Source organism: Ascidiella aspersa, chromosome 2, assembly GCF_963924565.1.
Source record: "Ascidiella aspersa chromosome 2, kaAscAspe10.2, whole genome shotgun sequence".
NCBI lineage: Eukaryota > Metazoa > Chordata > Ascidiacea > Phlebobranchia > Ascidiidae > Ascidiella > Ascidiella aspersa.
In genome coordinates this window covers 28,756,146-28,773,240 of record NC_139448.1, presented here as the reverse complement: position 1 = coordinate 28,773,240, position 17,095 = coordinate 28,756,146, and the positions used below count along the sequence as shown (strand labels likewise).

General features: G+C 35.8%; 2 protein-coding genes across 2 annotated transcripts in view; both read left to right on the top strand.

Moving 5' to 3' along the window:
• Positions 1-17,095, top strand: part of LOC146164716 (beta-1,3-N-acetylglucosaminyltransferase manic fringe-like) — a 66,943-nt gene that overhangs the window by 2,693 nt on the left and 47,155 nt on the right. The gene's annotated exons all lie outside the window — the stretch shown is intronic.
• LOC146164720 (fringe glycosyltransferase-like) lies at positions 6,191-12,214 on the top strand. The gene is made up of 8 exons (XM_083382754.1): positions 6,191-6,684; positions 6,756-6,847; positions 7,023-7,082; positions 7,232-7,352; positions 10,066-10,154; positions 10,566-10,731; positions 11,144-11,330; positions 12,090-12,214. Exons 1-7 carry the CDS (start codon positions 6,364-6,366, stop codon positions 11,288-11,290), a joined length of 996 nt encoding a protein of 331 aa, XP_083238880.1. The 5' UTR covers positions 6,191-6,363; the 3' UTR covers positions 11,291-11,330; positions 12,090-12,214.

The following is a 17,095-nucleotide window of genomic DNA, read 5'->3' as shown; positions in this document are numbered from 1 at the left end:
TGTAAATCAAATCGCTAGTAAACCATAAAAATGATACTACGAATCCCTTGTTTGTTTTCATTGGTTAACAACCCAACAATCGGGTGGTTGTATGACAAATTAATACAAAAAGTTGATTTATAAGAAACTGTTGGTTGTTCTTAATTCGAATTTAGACCAAAAAAATGATCAAGAAGCTTGTAGATTTTTGTGATTTGGGCCCAAGGGTTAGGGGTGCATTTTTGTAAAGGGGGGTTGAAAAAAAAATTAAAAATAGTGTTTTGTTAATGAAATATTTTCTTCCGGGTGGAGACTAGGGTTCTTCTCCGGGAATGTTTCGACGGGAAATTCCCGGGATTTCCCGCGAATTAACAATCCTGAATCCCGGGAAATTTTTTATATCCATGTTATTCGGCAACATAGAAAAACTTAAAAAATATTGTCGTTTTTGACTAATATAAAGAAAAAAATAGTACCAACCATGTTAACGTCGTTGCCTGAGTTGCTTTATTTGCGCTTACCAGCGGAAAAACTTAATTAAATTTATTCTACCAATAAAACTGCATGCGCTTTTTTTCGAATAAAAACATATAAGGGTCCTGACTTTATTACGAGAAGGTCTTGTACGATTGCAGAAGCAATACTACAGAACATAAATGGGCGCTTCTTCAGTTATGAACGTATAAATTAATAAAAAATACGGTCTTCAAATACCGCATACCACAACGCATATTATTTGGGTTAGGGTGCGGGTTAGCGTTTGGGTGAGGGTTGGTCAAGCGTTATTATCAATAATAAACATAATAATACTTGATCAACCCTCTCCCTAAACACTAACCCAAACAATATGAGTTGTGGTATGCGGTATTTTTTTTGTTTTGTTTTCCACGTACATAGGTTTTTTAACTTTCCACGTACATAGGTGAAAGAACGCCCATAAATCAGCTTTATTAAATGTTTGAAGCTAAAATAAAAAAAATTCAAACGTCATAATGACATAAATTTATGCATAATTTTTTCGTCGGGTTCCCGGGATTCCCGGGAAGTTTCATTTTTCAATCCCGTTTCCAGGGAGTGAAAAAATCCGGGAAAAAGAGGAACCCTAGTGGAGACTGTTTTTTGTTTATTGCTTCAGGGGCATCAAACATATAGTATTTTAATTGATTGTAGGTTTTTTATTAATAGGGGAAAATAATTTGTTTTTTTTATTTGGTTAGAGCAGTGTTTCTTAACCTTTTTTACTTGGTGGCGCACGTAGAGACATTTGAAAACGAAGCGGCGCACCTTGCGAGGGAAGCGAGCGCGAAATTTTTGAGGTGTACCGGTATTTCTTATAAATTGCTTGCAATTTTTTGTTATATAGGCTTTAGAGTTGCATATCTGTAAAGGAAATCTAGCCTTGAGACCAAAATAAGAACAACAGCAACTTCGGAATGAAAGTCAGTTAGGAATATGGCGAATATAGGACTAATACCTAATATCCCCCCTATAACTATCACTAACTCCCCTAACATTTTAGACCCTAACGCAATTGCTAACACCACCAACTAACCGCCCACAAGCCCAAACAGGGCCAAAGCAGCGGCGACCAAGAGTCGACAGCAAACGGCCAATGCCAGGCAGGTCCCCACAATCATCCCATACACACTTTCCCTACAGTCTTGGACGTTATGTTGTCCATGTAAGTATTTTTCCGATTAACTTTGGACTTATTTCGACATGATTAGGTCTTATCCAGACTATTTAATATCTTATTCTGTCGTGGTAATTACTGCGAATTTGGCATTATTATGTCGATGGTCTTACCACTATGGTATTATAGATTATTATTAGATGCTGTTACTTTGAAGGTCTTATTGTGTTTTATATTTAAAAAAGTACTGTGGAATCAATGAGCTAAGCTCAATAGGAAACATATCACAATATTTTTCCTTTTGCTCGCGGCGCACCTGGCAACCTTCCACGGCGCACCAGTGCGCCGCGGCGCACCGGTTGAGAAACGCTGGGTTAGAGGCCAAGGGGGAGAGAGGGTTAAAACACTAAGCGTTTTTTTATGGAAAAATATTTGCATTTACATCGGAAGGGATGTCAGAGAATTTTCGGCCCATATCTGTTTTTGCTTGCAGAAACAAGTCAAGGAAAAGTTTTGGGATTTGTATATGTCCATCAAAAGTTCTTATTCATCTGTAAAGTCATAGGCGAAGGCAAAAAAATTTTCGGCCAAGAGAAAGTAGCCTACAACTTAATATAAACCGTAAAACGAAAAAAATTAACCTGGTAAATACAAAAATTAACCTGGTAAATAACCTTATTTATAATGACCCAATTATTAAGCCTTACATAAAAATAAGTCCCTGAAAAATATCCCCTGACAAAGCATAGAACAACCGCAACCCTGTCTAGTTTTTTTATGTTTTTTTTTTGGTTTGTTTCAGACCGTTTTTTGTCCAGAGTTTTGCAGTAAAACTATATTTCGGAAAGACTTTAAATATCCAGACACGATGGAAGCTTATATGTAGATGACGTTTTAAGGGTTTAGAAGTCTATTTACCAAGTGGCCTTCAGCTGGGGTGCAAATTGCAAACAAAATATGACACGAAATGTTCGTGCAGGAGACTTTTTTTATTAACAAGCCAACGAGTTTGCCTGCTGGTTGAATAAGGTGAAGCTGTTGTGTTCAGCCAAGCACAGCCCAGCGTGAACTTCACTGTGACAAAAAATAACCCGATGTTTCCCTTGACGAATATGTTTGCTGCTTGGTCGACAATCGGATATTTTTTTCGCTACTGCAGAGAATGAAATATGGAACTTTTCTCTGTTCATAGTTGTCAGCCCTAACTCGCCTGTATGTTGATTCAATTTATGTTAATTGGGTTTCGTACTTTCAACTATATGGCAGCATAAATATTTACGATTTGCTAAAAACTCAGTTTAAATATACCGAATGTAGTTTGCTGTAGAATACGATTTGTTTGTCCTTATTATTTACGTTCAAAGTTAGTCTAAACCAGCAGTCCAACTGGGTCTGTACAGCAGTTTCAGACGATTCGCAAGGAGAACTATTCTTTAAGTTTTTCAATATTAGGCTTTAGCCAATGTCGTTAAACGTTAGTCTATATTTAAACATTATCTGATCATTATTGTCTTTAGTTATGCTTTATTATTCGATCATATAGCTTGTTTTATGGTGTCTCTTGTGACATTGTAAAGCATCCATTATGCTGTAGTACCTGTTATCAGTGAATCGATCGCATTAGTTAGAAAGTTGTTGCATTAAAGAATAGTGACTGCACTATATAGTGTACTGCAAGAAACATGGCTGAACTGACCGCGAAATATCAAAATAATTGCAATGTGTTCACCAGGCATATTTATTTGCAAAGTTAGGAAACCGCTGGTCTAAACAGAAGCAATTTCTGTTTTTATATTTAATTCGTACGAATTGTTTTCTAGTTATATTCTAACAGCAAAAACTTTATTTGCAAACCTTAAGTTAGGGCGTTGTGAGTTTCCTACTATAACTATGTAAACGCTAAGACATAAAAATAAATGTTTAGTCATTGGCGATAAACAAATGGTAAAACAAAAATTCGCAGACGGCGTGCAGATGTCTTTGGCAAATGATATTTTGTTTGTGTTAGTGCTGATTGGATAGCGCAAATAAATAGTTAATATTAACCCTGGTTCAGAGGCGTAGCCAGGTATTTTGCGCACGGACGCAAACTATGAAATTTGCGCCCCCTTCACGTTTAATCACATTTTTTTATTACATTTCCGTAATATACCTTACTTTATACGAAAAAACAATTCAAAATTTAATAGAACAATTGTATTTAAAGAATCAGTCTCATTTTGGCTTTTGTAAGCCTCATTTCGGCGCTTTGGGATATATGTACCTAACCGACTCCGTAGCTCTGCCCTGGGTTATAATGCGGCAGTCAAGCACAACCCGACCTGTTCAGTTGGCGCTATAATTGAATGGGCGAGGTTTATGAGTGACCTTAAATCAGCCAGACGTTATTTAGATGACACCATGTGTGAATGAGGTTGTTGTGCAGCAGCCGAGCACAGCCGAACGTGAACTTTACCGTAACAAAGAAGAATAGGATATTTTGTATGGGCTTGTCGAGGGATATATTTTCCTCTCGCTCGACCCTCATAATATTTCGTCAGAGAATGAAATTAGAAAATGGTCTGTGGAAGACAAGCTTTATATTTCCAGCCCTAACCCGCCTGTATATTGATTGAGTTGTAGTTAAATTTAGTTCCGTAACTTCAGCAAAGAAATGAATACATTTACGATTTGCGGTAAACTCGGTTTAATTATACTGAATGTATAGTAGACGGGGATGCAAACGTCTTGCAAAAAAAGTCAAAGAAAAGTTGTCCATTAAAAGTTCTTTTGCATCTGTAAAGTCATAGGTAAATGCAGAAAATATTCGGCCCATATCTGTTTTTTCTTGCAGAAACAAGTCAAGAGAAAGTACAACTTAATATAAACCGTAAAACGAATAAACGAAAGTGCAATATATAATATTACAAAGATTAACTTGGTAAATAACCCTATTTATAATGACCCAATTTTTTAACCACCCATGAAAATAAGGCCCTGAAAAATACACTCTGACAAAATATACAACAACCTCAACCCGTCTACTTTCATTTGGTCTTGTCTGCCTATGTGCTTTTTAGATAAAGGGTTAGAAAAATATATCAAAGCAAACGTCGGCCTAGAGTTCTAGACATAGATAGCCTTTAGTTTATCCGGTTTTCATTTGAGTCAAAGTGAAAGTGAGCTGCTGTGAAAAAGTTTTTAAACTTGGTGTGTCTGAGTTTGAACTGGGAGCAGAAAGCGCCCGCTTGAATAGTTTATTTGAAGACGTTTATGATTGTTTTTTGTCGCCCTCAATAAACTAAACTTTCTTAATCGCGAAACAGGCGTTTTGTATTTGACCTTTTAAATTTGTTTTCTACGTGTTTTTAGCGCACATTTCTTATGGAGTAGTTACAAATTGTAAAAGAACGTGTTGTGGCACAAACAAAAACCACATATTTTTTGTGTTGTGACCAGGGAGTCGAACCGTTTGACTTTTCCGGTTCAGTTCCGGTTTAGGTTTCGAGCAATTTAAAAGTTTCGGTTCAGCTCCGGTTCGACACTTGTTATTTCAAAACCGGTTCATAAAGTTCCTGTTCAGATACAATATAAGTTCTTTTGAATCTAAAAAAGTGGGTCAATAAATGTAGAGTATAATCTTTGAATTGTAAGTCATTTAATCTAAGTTACGTGACGTATTAAAAACAGCAACTCATTATTCAAATATCTGAAAAATAATAAATTCCACGTTTTATTTAATCAATATTTATATATTTTTTTTATAAAATATCGAACATGGCGTAACTCGACTCTGTGAAATGCAAGTTGTGACGTCATACTGGAGTGAACCGCTTTCGTTCGGGTTCGGTTCAGGTTCAGTTTCTTGTAGAATACCAAAAATACAAAAATAAACTTATGTATAGTTTCTTGAGATAATCACGAGATGGTTGTAGGAAGCAATTATTAGATAATTATTTCAGGCTGCTGAGTAAGACTTAATAAGGTCTTGACACGAGCGTCTTCGTTTAAATGCTTTAGGAGTTTTTTTGCGACAAAAGTGAAAGAAATACTCATCCTAACCCCAAACCTTGGGGAAACCTTTGCTACCGCCAACCTGGCCTCAAGTCCAAACAAAATATATTTGATAACCCAACACAGACAAAATACCCAGCTGTTAGTGATTAAAGTAAGGCGGAACGGTTCGTAACGCCGTATTTGTAAAAATATGTTTGTTTTTTACAACATCCTAAAGCAATTTTTGCCTAATATAATCATGTTATTGCAAAATAAATGTAACACCAATATTTCGATCGACAGGCGAATGTTCCAATTCTTTTCTAAAATATTTTATTTTTTTAATATTTTGACGCCCATTCGTTAAAAAGATTTAGACTAACATTTAGCGCCAGAGCAAACGATAACCAATGCTTTCTTAAGATTTTTATAACGTCCAAAATAGTGTTACCTTGTGACGTCACGTCACATATTTTTATCCGTATGATTTTTTGTCTAGTAAAGCTCGAATAACCAAGACCCTAAACTTAACGCAATAGCTATACCAAAACTGAGTGCATCAAATTATTATAATTAACTTGCATTTGTTGGAGTTATAGCAAACTTAATAAATGTACCATTTCGCTGCGTGTCAGCTTTTGACTTGCTGCCTCCGCTTTAACTTCAAATTATGGAGTGCATACTACTAACGCATTACTTGAAATGTTACGCTATTAAGCAGCACCTTTTTTATTAAATCTTATTCTTGCATCAAGAGTTTTTACAACCCGCACCTAATGCATTTTTCACTACAGAAAAAAATTATAATGCTTGTAAAGAATCGAAGGTGTTTGTTCGCCTGCAATAGACATGTTACTAGGACAACCTGCATGGCTTGTGTTTTCCTCTTGCTCTTCTTTTGCTACAACTTCACGGTGGAAAATAAGTTTGAAAATAACATTCGACCTTATAGTTACGAGAAACTTGAAGTTGACCCCGCACGTATTGTGCTGAATGATGTGCTTTTTACCGTTAAAACTTGCAAAAAAAATCATCGTTCAATTGGAAGACTGGAAATGATTCTCAACACTTGGTATAAAAAAGTTTCGAGAGATCAGGTATGCAATAGGTTATACATATTTTTATGCTGGAAATTGTACAGACTATTTATTGCAAACTTTATATGCAGATCTATTTTTTAACGGATGATTTTGATGAAGAATACCGACTAAAAACCAATGGTCGTTTGCACAGCACATCTTGCGGAAATACTTACAAAAGGTTCAACACTTTACTTTTCCTGGGGGATTTTTGACAAATCATGTTTTATTTAAATGTATCTCCAGTTCTTTCAAAAATACACTTCAAGAAACAACATGTCTTTTAAATATTTTTTTTTATTTTAAATACTCTCGTTTTCACTTTAATTTTTTAAATACATCTTGTTGTTGTTTAGAGTTGATTTGTGCTGCAAAACTGGTGCTGAGTTCGACTTGTTTCTTCCCACAAACAAAAAGTAGGTAACTCATCCTTTTAGTTCGAAATTTTCCACAATGAGTCTTTATTTTGACTTATATAAACAATCTAATAAAAAAAGTATTTCAAAGCTATTCCTAAATTTATTCAGTAAAAATAACTTGACTTTTTTCGGTATTCGTCACAAAGGTGGTGGTGTCGCTTCGATGACGACAATTATGTAAACCCCCAAATACTTTTGGAAGAACTCAACAAACATCACTGGAACGAGTCCGTTTACCTCGGTTGTAAAAGTATGGACCATGCGCAGGTAATAATTGGTCTACATATGTGATGTCGTAAAATCTACAGGTGATGATATAAAACGAACTTCTTTATTTGTGTTTGGCACAACGCTTGCAAGCAGTGTTTTTTTTAACCAGGGGTCAAGGATGCAGCCTCAGGTTCCAGCGAATGTTGCGAACTGCGAACCGGCTGAATGTCATCCCGGCTAACAGCCACAGTCAGCCACACTAAAAAGCAGCAGCTGTCTCATGACTTGTACTTATGATGCAACAATTACATTTTTAGACAAACAATCACACAAAAAAATTACTACAATTATAGCAATTAACTCAAAATGTAAAAGTGTTACGTGCGACCTTGACCATTGCGCATTTGAAAAACCGAACAAACACGTGGGCTACTTGGATCTTAAAATTAATGCATGAAATAAGATGCAAAAATCCATTGACACTAACCAGTAATGCTAACCAGTTTGCTGATCTCATAAAATTTCGCCACCGGTGCGAACCGGCTGAATCCCACCACTGAGCTGAACCGAATAATTTGAAAGAACCTGAACCTTAACCGAACCCGAACCTGTAAACAAAAGTGGTTCACTCCAGCATGAAGTCACATATTGTATTTTACAGAGTCAAGTTACGCCATTTTCGAAATTTTATGAAAAAATATGAATAATAATAATTAAATAAACTTGTTATTTTATTTTTTAGATATTTTATTAATGAGTTGCTGATTTTTAATACGTTATGCAACTTAGATTAAATGACTTACAATTCAAAGATTATTCTCTAGGCTATATTTATTGACCCACATTTTTAGATTTAACGCAACTTATATTGTATCCGAACCGGAACTTTATGAACCGGTTTTAAAATAACCAAGGTTAAACCGGAGTTGAACCGGAACTTCTAAAATGCTCGAAACCGAAACCGAAACTGAACGGGATTCCGAAAAAATCCTTGAACCCGAACCGAATCTGAATCGAAAAAGTCAAACTTCAACGGCAATAACTCGTTGGGCGCTAAACTAAATTAAAGCCGTGAAATGTATTAACTATTTGTATACATATTGCGAATTTTCTTTCAGATTTTAGCGAATCAGATTTTAACCTTTAGCAAGGACCAATTGTTATGGACGGTAAAAAACAAAACTATAATCAAGCGTAAATATTAAACAGGTTTAGTATTGCATTGGATCGCAATAGTACAAAGGAAACTCAGATTTTCTCTGTGGAAATATTGGCTGTAGTGGTATTAAGTCAGTAAAATTAAAGCAAGATTCAATTGCTAATTGAAAAAAACACTCCAGTCAAAAGATCGAAATAAGGAAAACATCAAAAATCAGGACTATAATACCTATAATAGCCGTAATACGGTCTAAATCAGAATAAGTCCTAAACCAGAAGCAGGCCTATACAACATTTTACCTACCCCAAACCACATCCCTAAGACCCTAAGTGCATTAGTTACTAACTCCGCCAATAATTTCAACCCTAACCCATTTTGTAACCCAATCTATTACCCATCAATAACCCCAAACGGGGACAAAATAGCGGCGCCCTGACAGCGCTATTCAAATTAGGGCGCCTAAACGTCGACTCCAAAACGGCCGGTGCCAGACCAATGGTCCCCGATCGTCCCGTACCCCCTCCCATAGTTCCAGACGTTATTTTGGCCATACGCCTTATTCCGATGAATTTAGGACTTATTCAGACAAACGATTACGTTTTCATTCTGTCATGTATATTACTGTGTATTTGGCTTTATTATGTCGTTGGTCTTAATACAATGGCTTTATAGATTTTTGTGCTCTAGGTATTGCTGCTTTTAGGTCTTATTGTGTGGTCCCGTTTATGAGAATAAGAAAGATTGTTGCATTTTTATTTGAATGAAATACGAATTGCTTGATATAAAATATTCCACAGTTCTTTTTTAAAGGTTTAATTTGGTACCTTGGATATTTCAATTTGGGTATGGCTTTGAGCGTGAAGTATGGTTTTAAAATTGTTTTCTAATTGAAATAAACCGCGACAAAATATCCCTTAAAATAAGACCTTGTTGAATCAACTTTTACTTATTGAATTTAATATAAACGTTTAAAGACGGAAATTACCAGGATATGATATTTCTACGGCTTTATCGAAAACTTAACCGTGATTTGGTATAGTTATTTTTAAGTTAGGGATACCTTAAAAAATCCGATGTTGGTGTAGCATCGACATTACGATCATCTTAATTTAGTATTGCAGGTGGTGAAAGACGTGCTTGTAATCATGGAACTTGAAAACTGCGCTGCTGATAGTCGAATTATGTGTGATTCTACCACAATTAATCACACATTTTTCACGGTCTTGTTTTTTTTTTGCCTGAAGTTAACATGTACACCGTGATTTCGCAGCTGGCGCCTGACAGGGTTGTCGACGACGCACGTGATCGTTTTGCTGGACGTATTTGGCTGTTTTTGATTAGTTCTATGACGTCATACTGTCACTATTTTATGACGTCATTATTCATTAACGTCAGACGAAAAATAGGGGAATTCCATAAGTTGAAAATTCAGGACCCCCTTTTTGATTTTCTGGTTAAGCTCCTGATTTCCCCACCTGGAAAATTTTCTGCGTGCGCCCCTGGATACGGCAATGGCTAAGGCGCTAAAATGATCAATTTACCCGTTCACTCCGATGCCTTTAACTCCTTGTTGGTGCTTAATTGCCTTCCAAACCCTTTTTTACGTTACAGTGGAAGAATAATCGGTTCGAGTTTGGGACCGGAGGCGGGGGAGTATGTTTCACAAGGCCTCTCGCGCAAAAGATGCTTCCTTTTGTCGGGTGAGTTAGGCTTTTATCATTAATGTTTAGTTAGAAGTCTTTGAAGAATTTAATCACATATATGTCAGATCATTAACCTAATTTTGGTTATTATTGTCCTAATTCGGAATATTCTCTTATACGTTAGGTTTAAGTGTTTGGATTTAGGTTAATCATAACAAAAAATTGAATTAATTTCATTAAAACCCTCATATTAGGGACTAAAACTTCTAAATCGTAACAAACTGCCTTCAAAGCGAATTCAGATAAATTCCCTGCAACATTTACAATATGCCTGCTTATTTAAACGAATCAGTAGAATTGTAAAAATCAGGCAGGTTAATAACCATATATGCGATAGATATCTTTTCTATATGCAGTTCTTGCATAATTTATCAAATAGAAAAAAACACGTCGTTTTCTCTTTGTTAGTAATGGGAAATTCGTCGACTTTTGTAGAGAGATTGATATGGGCGATGATGCCAACATTGGTTATATAATCACATATAAGCTTAAGGTTCCACTTGTTGAGTCTCATCGATTTCATCACCCTTATAAAAACCTGAGCCTCATGAGCGCATCGACCTGGATGAACGCGGTGAGTTCAAAACAGCCTAAAATTAAACATCTGTGTATTTACATGGTTTCTATATACCTGAAGAACATGAGTTTCTAGTTATTACCTAATAGCATTACGTCATAGGTTAATGTCGATAAACATTACTCAAAAGAAAAACATCTGTGTTTAACTCTTTTAGCTACAGTTTTGTGGTAAAACATGCTATATTTTAACATTTCTTTACTTTGGCATCAACTTCCTCCTTAAAACCACTTATATAACATTAAAAACTTTAACCATTCTTGTTAAAACCCGTATGCGCACCCTTTTTTTGCTAATTCAATTGAATTACCATATTGGTATCAGTCCGCATATCTTTTGTTTTAAATTAAAGTTTAAAAACAATGTTGTGCTCAAAGAAGGTGAAAATGCAAACTTTTCTTTCGGGCAGGCGGTTATTTGCTACAGTGACAATAGCAAGCTGGACCTTCCGCCGTCAATCAACACTTTTAGCATGAAGAATGATCCGAGCAGATTTATCTCTGTTTACTGCTGGCAACATTCTAACGATCCAATGTGTGCGTCTCTGAGGGAATGATTATTAGGCCTGACAGTTTCTTAGCTTTAATAGAAACCTGGTAAGCTTGCTTAGGAAATCAAAAAAAAATACCGTGTATATATATATATATATATATATATATATATACAATATACATATTGTAACAAGAGGTTTGGCCCAGACCACAACCCTACTAACTGTTAATTTTGTAACATAACTAGAGCTGCAATGAAGTTAGAGCCTGTAATTAACAAAATAGTCAGATTTATAGTTTCCGATAATATCGGTAAGGAGCCGATACCCGATCAGGTCGTGATATACGGACCTACAGGGAGTGGCATGGATTGCACAACATTGTGTTCTACCCATTCACATAAGTTAAATTTGGCTGGATATAGAGAAGCCCGTTAATAGAGGTGTGTGCAATCCATTCCACTCCATGTAGGTCCCGTTAATAGATACTACTCAACGCCCGTTAAAAGATACTACTCATCCACCCAATAAATTGGTAACCATCCTATGTTATTCCATTTTGTACGATTTACAATGTGCAGCTTTTACGAATTTGCTACTGCCAACCCGAGTGTCCCGATTCCCGTGTCCGACTGCAAATTAACCGACTCAGTCGACTCCGGAGGCCTGCACACGTGACTTTCTGCCTCATAATATTGCAGTTGTATTTGTTCTATATTGCGTGTCTGTAATTTCGCGGTTGCTGCTTTCACATTGATAGTTACAAAAATCACAAATTTGAGCTGTAATTTTTGGTTGTATGACGCTTTTGTAATCAAATCTTGAAGAAATATAGGCGGATCCAAATATATTTTGATTTTCGCAGTTTCTGGTGTCTAGGACACTTCAACTTCGGAGCCAGATGCAAGAAAAAAAAATTACACGCGAGAGCGATGTATTCTTTTAAGCTTCAGGTTGACACATGCCGCTAATCTATAAAACAAAATCTACTACGACATTTACTGTGCTATATTGAATTGATTTTCGTCGAGCAATCAGTAAATGAGTGATTACGTATTTTTTGGACTAAATCGTGCGTTAAAATAAAAAATCCTGTATAGCCAGGATCGTTGAATATAGGCGAGGACAAAAAGTAATCATCAAAGTATATATAAAACCTATATTTCCTAGTCTATAAACAAAGCAAAAAATAAAAACGTAACTTTCTGAAATAGTGTTCTGCAATCAATAAATCTAGGTAAAACAAATCATCAAAGTATATATAAAACCTATATTTCCTAGTCTATAAACAAAGCAAAAAATAAAAACGTAACTTTCTGAAATAGTGTTCTGCAATCAATAAATCTAGGTAAAACAAAGTAAAATCTATAGTCAAGTTAAAAAAACAAATAATCAAACACTACTACATTTATATGGTATTCTTACTGTTAACAATATGTTCCAGAGAAACCATGAATTGATTAAAACTGTTACAAGGGTTTTAGCCTCTCTTTAAATCGTAAACAATGTGTTAAGTGATAACACTAAGGAAACCTACAATCGTCAATGTAACTGGTTCCATAATAAACGTATAGGAAGCCTATAGAGAACATGACCTTATTTATCTTAAATACACCAATGCATGTATGAACTACCGTAGGCTTTTTTATTGGCAACCTACTTAATATTAGCATTTCCCGATTTTGGCATGTCTTTTATATATGCAAGGATTGTTTTAAATGTTGAAAAAATAATAAGCAAAATTTGCATTCGCACTGACCAGTGGTTCTTAACCAGGGTTCGATCGAACCCTTGTAATCGACGCAGCTGTTTCAAGGGTTCGGCGAGAACGTTCCCTGAAACATCAATGCTGTTATTTCAAGTTAAATTCGAATCACTTTTATGTGCCAAGGTGTCACGTAACGTTATAAATTGAAAGTTTGGCCAGTTAACCTTTATAACTGCAAGTTTATAATTTGATTATGCACAGTTTCAGCTGCTAGGAGGAATAACGAATACTGAGTTTTGGCGTTCGACGAACGCTTGCAGCATAACATAGGTGTTCGACAGCTTACCATAGGTTAAAAACCACTGGCACCATAGAGCACTAATATTAGAGGCGACACTCGTAAATATCGGCAGATCGGTCACGCTTGGATGAGCCGGGTAAGATTCGACCTTTCCAATGTCGCTTGATACAACAGTGGACGAAAAAAGTGAACATGACACACTGTTGCATTCCGGGGTGCAATTATACAAACCGATTAAAGTTTGTTAGGTCTTTTTTGCGATAGGAAGATCAGATTTGGCAAAAAATGAAGAGGAAAAAGCGCACAGGACAAGCTTGCGTCATTTTATTTTGCAGTTTAGAGATCCTTGCCAAAATGACAAAATTAAACAAATGTTACATAAAGAAACGTAGGTTGCTGTTTTTCTGTATATAGGTGCTCGTTTTAAGAAAATAATAATATATTCAGGGCGTCGATTTGTGAAGCCCATTTTGAAAAAGAGAAAATTATTGCACATGCAACAAGAAAAAGATTAGCGATTGGGGCACTTCCAACATTGCTCCTGCCTACAAAATCTCATTGCAATAAAGAAAAGGTAAATATATTTTGGAAGTGCATCTGAATGTTGTATTAGTGCTCTATGCTGGCACTGACTTTACAAACCAATTATGATTTAAGGATTACAAAATGACCAATGGATTGGCGGTAGTTTGTTTTGAAAAGTATACATTATGTCACATTATTTCAATCCAATGCACATTCTGCCTAAAACTAGTTTGCAACAAAATATTCTTAGACCTTTAAAACGCTGAAAAGCGCATCAGTATCACTCATCACGTGTACGGTGTTTATTTTTTAATTATAGTTATATATACGTTATTGGTAGGTAGAGTTACCTTGATTAGGTGATATGTCACGTGGCAACTTATTTCTCGTACCAAGGAACCTGGTTAACATACGCTTCTTGTGCAATTTTATCAATAAACCAACACACTAAAGACGAGAAAAGCTTGTCTGAAAGTCAGACATTCCGGCCGATATAACCCAGATATATTCGTTATGGAGTAAATGTAGGTGTTTCCTATTGAAGGCGCATTGATATACTGTACATGTCTTTGTTTTTTGCCATAACATAAACACTAAACAGCTTGTTGGGTTAAGTCACTTAACCTCTTTACCTTCACATTCCATTAACAAATAGTCAACAAACGAACTTTGTGTGTTTCTTTTTTCATGGTACTCCGCGGTTTATTCAACTAAAAAACTATAATTTTTATTTTACATATAAATGTAGTTCCTTTAGAATTTCAAATTTGCATTAAAATGTTTAATTTTTATTTTAATGCACAAATGTCCAAAATAAGTTAAAAATTTCACTGGTTAATACCAATCTCTCCTAAACGCAGAGTTTCAACCAAGTTGAACATTATTCGTTTTGGGTGTGGTTCTATTTAAAAGTTAAAACAATTCTGCCGAAATATGACTTTCTACATTGATCTTAGTTCTTTATTTCACGGAATATCTCTGACATGCTACGCCGTTTTGTATTAAACCGTCATACACTGGTTACAACAGAAATTGAATTTGCTGCGTATAAATATTTTCGATCAAAAATATTTAATAAATAATGAAATCCTGCGTTGGAGGCATGTTTGGAATACTATAATTTAATTACGAGTTTACTACGTTTTATATTTACCACCCACATACGAACGTAAAGTGTGATATTCGTTTAACTGCATGCGCCAAATATGTCTGACTCTACTGAAAACAAATATAACAGGGTTGGTTTTGTCTGTTTGTTTGTGATAGTGTGTGTGTGATTGTGTGTCTATGTGTGTGTTAGTTTGTGTTTGCTTGTGTGTGTATGTGTGTGTGTTTGTGTGTGCGTGGGGGTGTGCGACTGGGGGTGTGCGACTGTGCGTGTGTTTGTGTGTATGTGTCTGTGTGAGTGTGTGTTGTTAGGCAACAAAATGGTTTGAAACTTTAGGATCAAAATTAATATTGATATATGTCAAAAAACAATTTACGCACTGAAGATTATTTTTTTCGATCATATAGTATTTTTTACTGAAGATAATTGAGCTGGGCCGGCACTAAATGTTAAAACCCTGATTTGTGGTGTAGGCCTACCAATTTCGAAAATTGCAATTGAAAGTCACCTTTTTGCTGCACATAGCTTACGAAAAAAATAGTAGTCTCTTTTTACGACTACTTCAGATATATATTCTTCGTGCTTGGATAATGGATATACATATGCCATGTTTGCCCACCGTGGAATGCAGGTTGGTAATTATAGAAAATATATTCACGTTCACCATGTTTTGCACAAACTCCAAAAAAATTATTAGGTCAAACTTTGCCAAATAATTATTTTTTTCGGTCAAAAAATAATCGCCCTACTGATGATCAACAACATATACCAGAAGAGGAGCTTTAAGCACGTGAGAGTGACTCTTTGAGTTATAACGATTGGCATGATGCTGAGTTCATTTTCAGTGCAATACACAGCCATAAGTGGAGAGACATAACCAAACCCTTTACTGTGTGTATAAGCAGCGCATTCCAAGTGTTCATACTTGCGGATGAGATCAGGTGTCAATCCTAGTCTTCGCTACAAAGCTGGTTGTAGCACTTATGACTGCTGGAAATGCTTTGTTGACAACTCTATTTTAACAACTATATAAACACAAACAATGAGAGAATCTACCAAAATATGCACGCGTGATTTACGACATAAGTCATTCTGTTGACTTTTTATGCGGCGGAAAAAATACGGCCCTTCTGTCTACAGAGAAACTTGTTAAGAGCTGACTTCGTACATGTAAAAAGATTTATAAGATTTGAAAACAAGTGCCAAAAGTCAGAGTTGGTGGCCGATAAGTTTATCCACATTCGTGAGCCTATGGAAGCATTAGACGTTTTTTGGGCAAATTGCGTGAAAATATACAACCCATGCAGCAAGTAGGCGGTGGCCTTTGTGGTTGATTAGACAAACCTATTAGACATAGCAGCACTAAACTCCTGTATTCTATACAGAAAATGTCCGGTAGCAACATCAGCCGATGAAGGTTCATACTCCAGCTAAAGATAATAACGTGGCAAAGCGGAAACAGGTCGAAGGAAATACGTGGCAAGGCTTCAAAACACAATACAGCTACACTTGGCAGACTTAGAATTTGTGGAGTGTATGGTAACGGCGATTGGAAAACAGAATGCAAATACTGCACGACGTACATGATCAACACGAGTAGTGATATAAACTTTCAAGAGTTATTATATTTTGTGTAGCAAGTTTTGGAGTAGTTAGCAATTTGGAATGATACCGACCATCAGAATGTGTTTTTTTTTTTGCTTTCATAAAGCTAATCATCTGCGGAACGGCATTAAAGTAGACTTGCTGTAGTCTTGCTACTTTTCTAAATAAATAAGTACATCTTTGAGGATGGTGTCGATTTTGACACCACCGGCTATTGGAGGTAAACTTGTTTTCTGGATGTTAAGGACCTCTTGCTAGCGGGATTTTAGGTAGTTACAAATAAAAGCTGGTTAATTACATTAACTAAAAATCAAAACTGAGTCACACAACGCCTCTTAATTTAGCATCATGAAAACGAAAGATATAGCAGACATAATACAAGGCTGTAAGCAATTTCGGTGGCATACTCTGTTTGTTACGTTTAGCCACCAGGCGACTTGCTAACAAGCGAAGCCATTCAAACCGTTTGAGACTTTTAGAAGCTGTTTTAAAAAAGATGTCAGAGCAAACATTAGCATAGGCGTAGATAGCCTTCAGTTTGTCGGCTTTCAATTTGAACAAAAGTTAGACAGAGCTGCTTTGAATAAGTTATAAAACTTGGTGTATCTAAGTATGAGCAGTAAA